Below are 12,865 nucleotides of genomic sequence, written 5' to 3'. Positions count from 1 at the left end.
TCACTTCAACTTGTTCCTCTGTTGTCCTCTGTCTCCATGTTAAGAGTGCTTGGGTGCCCTCTCTGCAACCTTACCCTGCTGTGCTGTCTGCTTACCAGCCTTCCAGCTGGCTACCCTGGTAGTGTTTGTCAGCAGGACCTGTTGAAGAACAGGTGGCATTTCAACTGGCAGCAGTTTTCCCAGCGACCGGCCCTCAGGGTGTGCTCCCTCAGGGTGTGCTCCCTGCAGGCAGCAACTCCCCGTGCGAAGCAAGACCCATGCCCTGCCTGCATGGAAAATCCTTGCACCTTCCCACCAAGGGCCAGCTCCTCGCTCTTGCGTCCTCAGTGGGCTGTGCTGCCTGCATGCATCTTTCCTACAGCTTTTCTCAGTTTAGCACTACAGCATGGGTATTTTGCTTTGGGCTCTTCTAACCAGAACCAGTTCCTTTTTGACCTGCCCAGACTTACTCTTTAAGGATAGTCTTTTCTGTAAGTTGCCAGGTAATTCCTGCCTTCCTCTTCCTGCATGTAATATCCAAGCACTTGCAAACAATTTAGGTTTTTCTGTATCTTGCCTGGTAAAATGTACCACTCAGAGGAGAAACAGTTTCCCTTTGGACTTCTTTTGTTTTGGAAGGAGTGGAGAGGAGGGATTTCCTTTAGCCAGTGTTACAGTTCTTGCTTGGTATGTTTACTGGCAGGTAAATTTACTGATTAAAGACCTGCAGCAAACCTCAATGTTGTAAAATAAAACTCAGCTCTGTAAACTGTTTCTCTTCTGTCTGTTATCCAAGTCATACAGGCATGTATGTTCTTGAAGGACATAGACGTGTGTGTGTTCTTGCCATCAAGCTGAACATTTAACACTTGCAATGCCATGCTTTGTGAACATATGCGGTGGCTCTTTTCTTCTTCAGACCATCAAAGCCATATCCCCTCTTGGTGATCCCAGGGTTACCTATAATCTGGAGGAGGGTCAAGTTCCAGAGACTAACATGCCAGTTCGTTTCTATCTGAAGCCAAACAGAGCTGATGGATCTGCTTCTCTTCTAGTCGCTGAACCACTTGACTTTGAGACAACTAAGTTTTTTGCCCTGACAGTCCGGGCACAAAATGTAGCAATGATCCCTTTAGCTTCTTTTACCACTGTCTATGTGAACATAACAGGTAAGTTTTGCTGCTGTTATTAGAACAGCTCATTCAGAACAATAGTCTTTCTGGTTTTAGTATAACACCCAGAATTAGGGTACCGTCTGTGAAATACCAAGCCACCTAAGAATGCTTTATGTGTTTCTATACTGTAGAAGGAAGTTGTGCAGTCAGAACAATAGTCTTTCTGGTTTTAGTATAACACCCAGAATTAGGGTACCGTCTGTGAAATACCAAGCCACCTAAGAATGCTTTATGTGTTTCTATACTGTAGAAGGAAGTTGTGCAGTCATTGAAAAGGTCTGCCCGAGACATTTTCTAAGTGCAACTGTAAAATGTGAAAATGTGGTAATGCAAAAAATGGGCTGTGTGAATGTTTACACAACACCAGTGCCTGCTTTTGTAAGTGCAATGGCAAAGATTTCCTTCTGATAGGAGGGAAAAAATCTAGTAAATGTCCCCAGGCTATTGAAAGGAGATGATGGCCAGTGATAGGATACTGGGCAATGGGTTTAAGCTGGATCATTGGAAGTTCCATTTGAATATAAAGAGAAATGTTTTCACTGTGAGGATGACAGAGCACTGGGACAGGCTGCCCAGAGAGGTTGTGGAGTCTCCTTCTCTGGAGACATTCAAACCTGCCTGGATGTGTTTCTGTGCCATTTAGTCTAGGTGATCTTGCTCTGGCAGGGAGGTTGGACTTTTGAGGTCCCTTCTAACTTCTAATGTTCTGTGATTACTAGAAATGTTCTATTCTATTAGAAAGAGAAACAGCTCAGATAGATATCTAACAGAAACCAAATCTGTTTTGGGTTGTTACATTCAAAATTTTCTGTTTAACATGGAGGTTTAAACTGCAGAAATGAAAATGCAAGAGTCCTGACAATATGTAGTTTTCAAACATTTGATCCAATCCTCCTTATAGTGGGTTCTCATTGTAAGGTTATTCTACAGATCCACGTAAAACTACAAATCTGATTTTCATCCCTGCTTTGTGAAGTGTTAATGGAATTACTTTTGACATGTAGACATTTAGCAAAAATGTGCCTCGCTCACCACCATGGAAATGAGAGACCTATATGGTAATATAAATGGGAATCCAGCTTCCTTGCCTCAATTTATCACAGCATTGTCCTGTCTTCCACACTCCACCAATACATAAACCCTTCAGGTTTGTAAAGCCAGAGGTCTTCAAGTGAGGCCGATCCTCACTGTAGATAATGGACCCTATCCCAAAAGGTTTTTACTATTGGTGTCAGAATTTGGCAGAAACTTAATTTTGCTCAGAAGTAAAAATGTATCTGCAATAAATTAATATTTCATATTAAAAAAAAAGGTTTACACACTTGTGTATGCATTTGTGAGAGCAAAAAGCAAGTTAAACACATGTAAGAGAGAATTAACCACTAGAAAGTTCCATAAGCAGAATTGTCCTTTATTTATTCACAAGAGCCAGAAAATGAAGCCTTTCATAGCATCTTATTGTCCTTGCCTTGCTCGGTGAATTTGCTGAAACTTATCTCTAACAAGGCACATTTTCTTCCATAAAATATGGGTGAAAAAAAAGCCTGTTAGAAGTTTTCACAGAGGATTATGCATAAAAAGGAGAAAGAAAATTGGGTTCTAGGCAAACCCACAGTGACAACTTAAAAAAACCAAAGTAGTTTAAGACATTGGTCTTGCAAATAGTTGTGTCTCAGAATCAATGGACTCATGTGGCAGCAGTAAAACTAAATGCATGCTTAAGGGTTTGCAGAACAAAATATTAAGGATTTTCTCTGCTCCCCATAAGGCAGGTGGATCTGGGGGACTGTCATTAAAGCTCCTCTGTTTTGGCACTGTGCCACAACACAGGAAAAATGCTTTCTTAAAATGGGTCCGTTAAACTGTGAAAAGTGCAGGAAGATGTAGAGGACTGTGCAGCATTTCCAAGTTTAATCGTCTTACAGACAAAGATGAATACTGGATGGATTTGTCACGGGTTGAACAGGATGACATGATTCCAGAGTAGTTTAAATGGATCCATGTCAGTGTTACCATAGTTCTCCTGACGTCCCCTGTGCTCACCTGGTCCTACAGCAGTTTTAGGGAGAAAACCTGTTAGAAACTGTCCCTTCAAAACACTGGGTATATATTTTAGGTCTCTACAGGGGTCAGACAAGGAAAACAAGCAAGACCAGCACTGATATAAGCTTAACATGGCTTTGCATTGCACCTAAACTAACTTGACTGCAGCCCCACATTTCTGTCACCTGCACAATCCCACCACGTCCCTGGCATCGGATCTGGTGACTACACAGCCACGGAACATGTCAGGTCACAGCTAGACTTTTTCTCTTCAGAAAGTCAGTATCTCTCAGAGCCCCAAGTGAGCGCTCTTGACATGGGGCCACAACATGATCCAGCTTTTGGGAAGGGGGATCCCATGGCTTAGAGAAGGATGGCAAGGATGGGAAGATCAGCATGCTTCCTTTGGGCATCAGCCAAACATAGATGAGGGGAGGTCAATGTGCAACCACAACCTAAGTAATCATTAGGTCCTACAGCCTAACGTAACTCTGGCTATACTGTCCTGCCAAGTCCAGGAAGGACTGTTTACACATGTTCTTTGTCAACTCTGTAGACTCTGAGATTTTAATTTCCATTCTAAATTAATCAGCGTTTATTAAAATGCTGAAATTAACTACTGCTGTAGATAACCAGCTCTTTACAGATCAGGAACAAAAGGCCTCCTAGTCCTGGCATTCATGGACTTACTGTAAAAATCATTAACTACTATCTTAGCTGAGATTAGGCTACTGTCTCCCAGAAACTACTCAAGGTCTATAAAATGCTCTGACACCTGTAATGAAAATGGGAAGACTCAAAGCAGGCTTGCTTCTTAAAATATGAGTTCTTCCTCTAAGCAAAATAATTATTGTGGAAAAAAATACAGTTAAAAAAAAGTCTTCAAACCTTTTGTCACTGTGGTCCCTCTTTTTGCAGATGTCAATGATAACGTTCCATTCTTCGTGTCATCTAACTATGAGGTGTCTGTGCCAGAAGGAGCTGATGTTGGCACATCTGTGGTTCAGGTGTTAGCTACAGACTTGGATTCTGGCCGACATGGAGAGGTTTGACCTTACATCCAATTCTTTTCCTCTCAGTAAGCAAGTTTTAGTATTGTAATTAGCAAGAGTGCGCAGACAGCAGATGACAGGGTAATGAGCCACAAATACTTCTTACAACACTTGTCAAGCATTTGTCTAGCATATGCCTGATGTACATAATATGGGATGCAGGCAGAGAAGAAGCTGTTCACAATCTTGGGATCTTGCATCATAGCAGCTTATCCTGATCCAGCAACCCTGACAAAGCAGTGCTGTGTGATTCTCAGGGTTGCTTCCATGACAGGACAAGTGGAGGTGGCTACAGAACATGTTTCTAAACTCTTGCCTCTTCAGCTTATTGATCATCAGTGATTGTGGTCAGTTAAACACAGCCATTTAAATATGGTCAATTAAATAACATTTCATTTCACCATCATTGTTCAAATGGTTAGTCAAAACAACATTTGACCATCATTGTCATAATGACTCAACCCTAGGAAAAAGCAGCATTATAAAGGAAACTGTTCGTATTCTGTGCATTTTCCTGAGCCTTTTCCTAACATCTTACTAGCTGTTATGGGAGAGAACTCTGGCTAGTAGAGATCTGCTGCTCTCCAGGCATAATTTTGCAACTTCTGAAGAGCAGCCCATATGACAGAAATGGCTGGCAATGCCTGGACTTGGAAGTGAGGGTAGCAATATTGGGTTTTTTTTCTCCAAGGAGGAACTAAAACCTTTGCTAAAGGGAGAAAATGTGGATAACTTTCATCAGTGGAGGTTTTCATTTGGGAGCCAAACTCTTAGCCTCATTCTTTTTTTTTTTTTTAAATCAGAAGCACAGTGTATTGCTAGAAGCTGCAGAGTCACCAGGGAACATGTCAATCCATACGTTCTCTGGCCTGTGATTCATGATCTTTCTTAACTCTCCTATCAGAGACTAGATAATGGGGTTGATGGGTCTTGATATCATTGGTATAGATGTTTCTCTGTTTGAGAATTCTGAGGGGGTTTAATATCAAAATGAGCAAAAGACAAAAATTATGTCCAGATGAACTGTCTTTCCTCAGAGTCTTTCTACTTTGCAGACAGGCTCAGGAGGCTACTGGGGAAGGGGGAGGACACAGCATGTTGAGATACAAATGAAAGTGGAAGATGTAACCTCTCTTAATTATTTCCTTTTTAGGTTCACTACTTAATATTGAAAGATACTAGTGAGGATTACCAGTTCTTCACCATTGAGCCTGAGACAGGAGTTATTTCCACCCGTGCCTCTTTTGACAGAGAGAAAAGGGCCTCTTACTTGATTGAAATTCAGTCTCAGGACTCTTCAGAATCTGCTAGACCTGGTGTTCATGGGCAGCCCAACACAGGTAAAACTAGTAAGGAATTATATATATATTGGGTAAACTCATCAGAGATTGAGTTCCTTAACTTTTCTAGACTTGGGATGGTATGTGGGACGACAACAAGGTATTCCACCTCTGCCACAGCTAGCTTGCATGTCCTTCTTGCATCTCTTTCTTAGACACAGCCTACATAAGGATTTTTGTCAGTGATGTGAATGACAACACTCCATCATTTCCTCAGTCAGTGTATGAGGTCAGCATAGATGAGGACAGGGATGTTGGAAGTCCTGTTGTGACAGCAACGGCAGATGATGAAGATGAGGGTGAGTGGATCCTGCATGTCTTTCTAAGTTCTTTTAGTATTAATGTCTGTTATGTGTCGGGTTATCTGCTTCATGGACAAACAAATCTCAGCATTTAGGAGGTGATTAAGCACTTGTAAAAGTGAGAAGTTCTGGGCACATGGGAGCATTTTCCTTTATTAGATGCTCAGGTTTGCAGTGCAAAGGTTGGGCTAGCTGGCAATCTCTTTGTGGCAGAACGAAATCAGCCAGAGTCACAACCCTGCTGTAACTTCACAAGAGATAACATAAAAACACTCTTGAGCATGTGCTTGCTTTCTGTTGACTCCTGTGCTTTCCAGATCTCCCTAAAAGTCAGTTTTACCTACTCCTATGGCAAGAAAACCAAACCTATGTGCTTTTTGGTGAGTTAGAGTGTTGGATATGCTTGTGGAATAATGTGATAAACAGTGGAAAACATGGGATGACATAGCCAGAAATGGAGACAGGGATAAGGTGGGATAAAAGGGAGAGTCAGACCTTCTTTTGGGGCTTGCTCTTTTGGGCTTACTTCTTGTCAGCGCTGATGGGGTGAAACTGCCTTTACAGTGTGATGAGACCAGACAGGCTGAGCCAGCCCAAGAGCGTGCATCACCAGTCAGTTCCTGTCTGTGCCCCTGCTGTGGCATTTTTGCTCATTTCATGAGTTGGTGCAGCTCAACTTGCTGGAGAAAAGTAAAGCCATGGAAAAAAATAAGTCCATCCGGTGTGGTGGTGACAGTGCCCAGATGAGAACCAGGGAACAGGTGGGAGTTGACCATTCCTTTCCATGGCAGTAATTTAATGCTTGTGCCTCTTAGTGCCCATGATGGTGAAGTGAGGAGGCCATTTAAAATAGGTAGCTGCACTTGAGAGAATCTGGCAAAAGTGACTAGCAAGGGATGCTCAAACTCCTGCTGCAAAAGCAGCCAAGTTCTTCCAAGCACTAAGGCTGAGCACAGCCTTTTCACTATCTTGCCATCCATGTCACTCGAATCTTCTCATCCACAGTTGACTCATAACTTAAAATGGGAATGTTATTTCTGCTCCTAGCAGTTCACCTATTTTGGGAAATCATTTTCTGTCCTGGGATGCAATATTATGTATTTTTTTCCTTTTCAAATAAGTAAACAGGAAGCACCAAAATAATTTTTTTGTTGTCATTCCTAAACATTTTGCAACAAACAACTGCTGTTGGACAGGTGGAATGTTCTGAGAGAAATTCTTGCTCAAAATAAGGAGTTCTGTTATATGTTAGCACCATCCAGTGGTCAAAAAAAATCCCCAACCCAAAACGTTAAGGAATCGGCGTTTGAAATGGCAGGCTTTGGAAACATTGGGGAAAAAGTCACTTCTAGTTTTTTTAATAACATGTTACTTTTTATTATTGGCAAATGAATGCTCAATAAATGAGGCACACATTCCTTAATTATTAATAAACGGGTGTTTGTCTGCAACTGAAAATTATATTTGTAAATAGAAATGCTAACCTAACCCCCAATCTTCCATACACAAACCCTAGAGATGGCATACATGGGACATTCTGCTTGTGGGTGCATATGTGTTTTGTCTCACACACACATTAACAGTCTGGGAAAATAAGGTTTTTCTTGGATACATCCACTGTGTACAGCTGGATTGAGCATTCAGAGGGTGGAAGGCAGTGGTCATTTGCTTTCTCTTGTAGGTGCAAATGCCAAACTAAGGTATCAGATCACGTCAGGAAATGTGAAAGGAGTTTTTGATGTGGAACCTGAGGTTGGAACCATCTTCATTGCTCAGCCTCTGGATTATGAACAAGAGCAGCGTTACGAGCTCAGGCTTGTAGCTTCTGATGGAAAATGGGAAAACCATACTCTTATCATCATCAATGTTGTCAATAAGAATGATGAAGCACCAGTCTTCACTCAGAATGAATACCAGGGCAGTGTCTTGGAGGAGCTCACAGACCTACCTGTGCTTGTCCTAAAGGTAAAGTGATTTGCATAAAGCCGTCTTGTTCAACTCAATCCCATCCATTCACACAAACCAGAAAGGTGGTTTCTTTAGGCTGGGTGAGCCCTGGTATTAGGATTTAGCTAGAAACTTTCTGTAAAGAAGAGAATAATGAAAGCCTGATTGAACTTGCACGATGGACTTGCTTCCTTGACCAGCATAAATAATTGTTTGACTTGATGATCTTAAGGGTCTTTTCCAGATTAATAATTTTATGGTTCTAAATACTGAAAAAAAAAGAGATCATTTGCAAAGCAAAATTAGCACATTTTGATTAACTATAAACAGTGTGGTTGGCACAGGTACCTTATGCATTTAAGTCACAGGCTCTTTGGCTACATTTATACCATCAAATAAACATTACTAGGGATTGTTCTTTGACTTTGGAACTTGATCATCATCATCTTCATTGTTTTGTAGTTAGAGCAGTCCCTGGCATGAGGACTGCTTGGTTGACCCAGCTAGCTGTCTCCCAAACAATCCCTGGATGCAGATCAGGAGCTGGGAGTTCTCTCTGGCCTGTGCTGATAATCAGCTTGGATGCATGGCCACCCTGGTTTCACAGCCTTCTGTTCACTCAGCAAGAAACCGCCCCGTTTGCCTTTGTATTCCCTCTCCAACAAGTTCCACAAGAAACATTTGCTCAGCAGATCTGTTACTACTTCCACTTGGTTCTTCCTGCAGTTACTTCCTCTTTCCAAAATATACTGAGAAGTAGAATATATTAGTCTACCTAAACGTGATCTTTTTGTTTCTCTAGGCTGTGCATGAGGTTTCTTGAAAGGGGACTTGACCTGAATGACTCAAACCAAGAGATGTTTGCTGTTGAAATGCGTGCTGTTTATTTAGCCTGCACAATGCTGGCTGACATCAACAACCATCACTGTAGAACAGCGATTTCCCCTTTTGTTTCATATACTTACCTGCTGTGTCTTGTTACAGGTTTCTGCAACAGACCCAGACCAAGCTGCTGATCAAAGTGCCATTAACTATTCCCTGCACGGACAGGGGGCCAGCAGTGAATTCAGCATCGATGAGAACACGGGCGAGATCAGCGCAAACAAAAGGTTAGACCGCGAGAAGCGATCGACATGGCGCTTTCTCGTCCTTGCAACGGATGAGAGCGGAGAAGGACTGACTGGCTTTGCAGATGTGATCATAGAAGTGAGGGATGTGAATGACAATGCACCCCTTTTCCTCTGTGTGATGGATGGCTGTTTCATGGGCCACATCCCTGAGGATTCTCCAGCAGACACTCCTGTGATGGAAATGACAGCAGTGGACCTTGATGACCCAAAGGCTGGTGTGAATGCTGTGCTAACATACAGCATCATTCAGAATGTCCAAAATGAAATTAATCTGAATTTGTTCTCAATTGATTCAGTTAGTGGCACCATCTATACAGTGCTTGGGTCCCTGGATCGGGAGAAGGAAGACAAATACCTAGTAGTAGTTGAGGCCAGAGACGGAGGAGGGCTAACTGGGACAGGCACGGCTACTATTTTGGTGACTGATGTAAATGATCATGCTCCTGTCTTCCTGCAAAGGATCTACACGGCATTCGTCTCTGAGAATGCGAGTATTAACACTGAGGTGGCAGTGGTGTCTGCTGTGGACAGAGATGAGGGAGAAAATGCCATGGTGACATTCAGCATTCTGGATGGGGACAACGACCGTAAGTTCTCCATAGAGACAGATGAAGTCAACAACTGTGGGTTTATTCGGCTACGGAAGCGGATCGACTTTGAGAAGCCTCATGAGAGGGTGTTCAATTTGACTGTGAAAGCAGAGGACATGGACTTCTTCAGCATTGCTCACTGTGTGATCTATGTGGAGGACTCCAATGACCATGCTCCTGTCTTCTACCCCCAGTTCTATGAAGTGACTGCACTGGGGGAAGATGCACCAGTTGGCACCAAAGTTGTTCAGGTTTCCGCTGTTGACTTGGATTCTGGCCTGAATGGAAGGTTTTCTTTCCACCTGCTAAACAAGTCTGACCCTGGAGGCCAGTTCTCCGTGACTAGTGACGGGTGGGTGATGGTTGCAGGACTGCTGGATCATGAGACAGTGACAGAGTACCAGCTCATTGTCATTGCCACTGATATGGGGCAGCCCCCTCTGACTGGCACTGCCACTGTTCTAGTGACTTTACAGGACATAAATGACAACGGGCCGGAGTTTGAGGCTCATTATAACCCAGTGGTCTGGGAAAACTCAGTTTCTCCACAGGTTGTCCAGATGAATGAGACCTCTACGTTGCTGTACGCTAAGGACCGAGACACTGCTGCAAATGGAGCACCTTTCTCCTTTCACCTTCTCAGTGATTTTGACAGTCTGGCTAACTTCAACTTGCAGGACTTCCACAATGGAAGTGCCTTGCTCACTGCCCTACGTACCTTTGACAGGGAAGTGCACAAGGTGTTCTACCTGCCCATCCTGATCACAGACAGCGGGATACCACCAATGAGCTCCACCAACACTCTGACTGTGAATATTGGGGACCAGAATGACCACCCACATGCTGCTGGCTACATGGAATGTCTCATTTACAGCTATGATGGTAAACACCTCCCTGCTGCTTGCTTCCAAGTGTGACAGTAATGTCAAAGGAGCAGCCGTGAGATTCACAGGACTCTGTCCTGTTCCACATAAGCAATGATCTTAGTAGAGGTGCTTCTGAAGTTCTCTTAAGCCCCACCAGAGAGCAGTAGGTGTGTGGGGCACAGGGCTCTGGGCTGCTTGGTTTGTGGAAGAAACTGAGCCAAGCCCTGAAGAGCATAGATCGATGCTATTCCATGTGTTTCTGTCACTTCTCTGAGTAATGCTTTCTTATTTTCAGATGCAGTTTTCCAGCAGCATTAGCATTTCAGGAGGAAAAATATTACCAAAATTCATAATGTAGCTGAGAAGTGATGAGTCTGAATGCCAAGAACCTTCTTCCTCCTCAAACTTTTTTCTTCTTCCAGACTGAATCCAGTTGTAGTGAATACTCTTAAGGAACTTGTGTAAACTGCCCAAGATATTCGTATAAGCCTTCAGCTGACAAATGCTGTTATGGGGGAATTTTCTGTGAACATTGGCTGCTGGCAGTACAAGAGAAGTCACCTTTCCCTTCTTGCTTTGGCAATTAACTAGCTGTTCTCTTGTGATGCCCACAAAATAAACCCTACAGCAATACAAACCACATAAGTAAAAAGATTTTGGGATGCTTGCGTATATGTAGGCTCGGGTCATTCCTTCCTTTTCTACTCTGCTGTATATCCCGTGGTTTGATGGCACATTAGGTAGATTGTCTATCGTGGGCACAGTAGAAACTACTTCTGTGTAGATGCTGTTGACCATTTATTTGCACTGAAGTGTTGTCCCTCCTGTTCTGTGCTCACCCTCAATAAGTAACTTGCTGTAAAATTACAATAACCTAAGTACACCCCCAACAATAACTCATTGTAAAGTTGAAACCAAGTCTGGCTGCTATTCGCTAAGGAACTCTGCTTGTAACCTAAGCACCAGACCTTTCCATTACGCCTGAATTCCCTTTTGCCTCTTTGAAGGTTAAAGTTGTCTATACCATTATTTTCTGGGAGGGACTATTCACATCTTCAGACTTTTGTTTATTTAACCTACTGAAGAGAGACAGAATCAGAAGGCTACTATCATGTTGTATGTTACGTTCATATACTGCATGAGTCAAACACCAAGGAGTCCTGGGTACTGTCTCCTGCACAATGTCCAGTGCATGTTGCCACAGTTATAGGAGGGGCACAGTTTTCTCTCCTTTTTTTTTGCATGCAGTTCCTGAACTGTCAGGGCTTTTGCTGTTCCCTTTTACAAGGTTTCCTCTTCTTATAGACCCAAATACCTGTGGATCTTTCCTTCAGAAATAGCTTTTGTAGAATAGCAAAATACTAATTTGTGATCTTTGCTGGGAGAATGCAATCCCAGGAGAACACATGCTGGTTTCCATCTCACCCCAGAGTCTCACCATCTTCTCCACTGGTTACATTGTGGATATCCTCTCCATCTTGCTGTAATTTCCCCCAGATTGCTCTATTTCGCTCCCCCCCGTCCCCCCATCCTTTATAACCCAGTCAGCATTTGGGCTGTTTATCCCACCAAACCCCAATTCCTGTCTAAACCACCCTGTTAAGTTGGTTGGATACTGCAGCTGAATGTGGTCAGATACTGCAGCCAAAATAGTGAAGATTACTAATTCTGATGTTTCTGAATCCCTCTTATGTTTTTCCTCAGAGGTGTCTTGTCTTTTTTCCTTTGCTTTTCATTGCAGTCACCTTTAAATCTATGTAGCCATACCGCAAGCACCCAATTAACAGCACACCTTGTGGTATTTCCAAACTGTGCACCTTGTCTCTTGGCAACCGTCATAACTATTTTTGTAGGGGTTTTGGACTTAAATGAGTGAAACCTGAATGGCCAACCTGCTTGTGTATGTGTGAGAAGTCTGACCATGCCACTTACATGCTGTGTTGTTTTAGGTATCCTCCCCATGACTGTACTGGGCCAGGTCCGTGCCCCTGATGATGATGACTGGGATCACAAAATCTACCAATTTGAAGGAAAAACATCGAGGTATTTGAAGAAAAAAATGGAAGTTGGGTGAAATGTGTAGAAGTCTTGTCTGCACACAAAAATATAATAAGTGTTTAAACTGCCTTTTTTTTAAAAAGAAGTGTGCAAAAGCTTTTTGTTAGATGCTTGCATGTAGCTCTCCAAAAGCCCTTCTGAGTGTGACGCCACACTAAATAATGCCAGATGCCAAACTGGTCCACTTCCCACTGACTGATGGGCTAGAACCCCATTCCCAGTTCCTGTTCACAGTCATACCCATGATCAGTATCAGTGAGACACTACAGAAAAAATACCCACTAACTTCTGTCCTCCTTCCTCCATGCTCCTGGAGAGTTGGTGCTTCCATGTCTCTGGTTTTAACACCTTACTTGTATTGGATGTGAAGAGTAATTAGGAGC

General features: G+C 42.9%; 1 protein-coding gene across 1 annotated transcript in view; it reads left to right on the top strand.

The window, feature by feature from the left end:
- Positions 1 to 12,865, top strand: part of LOC311205623 (neural-cadherin-like) — a gene marked incomplete at its 3' end in the record, with an annotated part of 53,610 nt that overhangs the window by 27,520 nt on the left and 13,225 nt on the right. The window contains exons 13-19 of the mRNA XM_084280097.1: positions 899 to 1,148; positions 4,116 to 4,243; positions 5,403 to 5,589; positions 5,745 to 5,888; positions 7,573 to 7,856; positions 8,823 to 10,440; positions 12,374 to 12,467. Of these exons, the coding sequence (XP_084136223.1) occupies positions 899 to 1,148; positions 4,116 to 4,243; positions 5,403 to 5,589; positions 5,745 to 5,888; positions 7,573 to 7,856; positions 8,823 to 10,440; positions 12,374 to 12,467 (2,705 nt within the window). The remainder of the gene's footprint in view (positions 1 to 898; positions 1,149 to 4,115; positions 4,244 to 5,402; positions 5,590 to 5,744; positions 5,889 to 7,572; positions 7,857 to 8,822; positions 10,441 to 12,373; positions 12,468 to 12,865) is intronic.

The sequence above is a fragment of the Gallinula chloropus genome (genome assembly GCF_964237585.1).
Source record: "Gallinula chloropus genome assembly, chromosome: 2".
Lineage (NCBI taxonomy): Eukaryota > Metazoa > Chordata > Aves > Gruiformes > Rallidae > Gallinula > Gallinula chloropus.
This window is presented reverse-complemented; position numbering and strand designations above follow the sequence as displayed.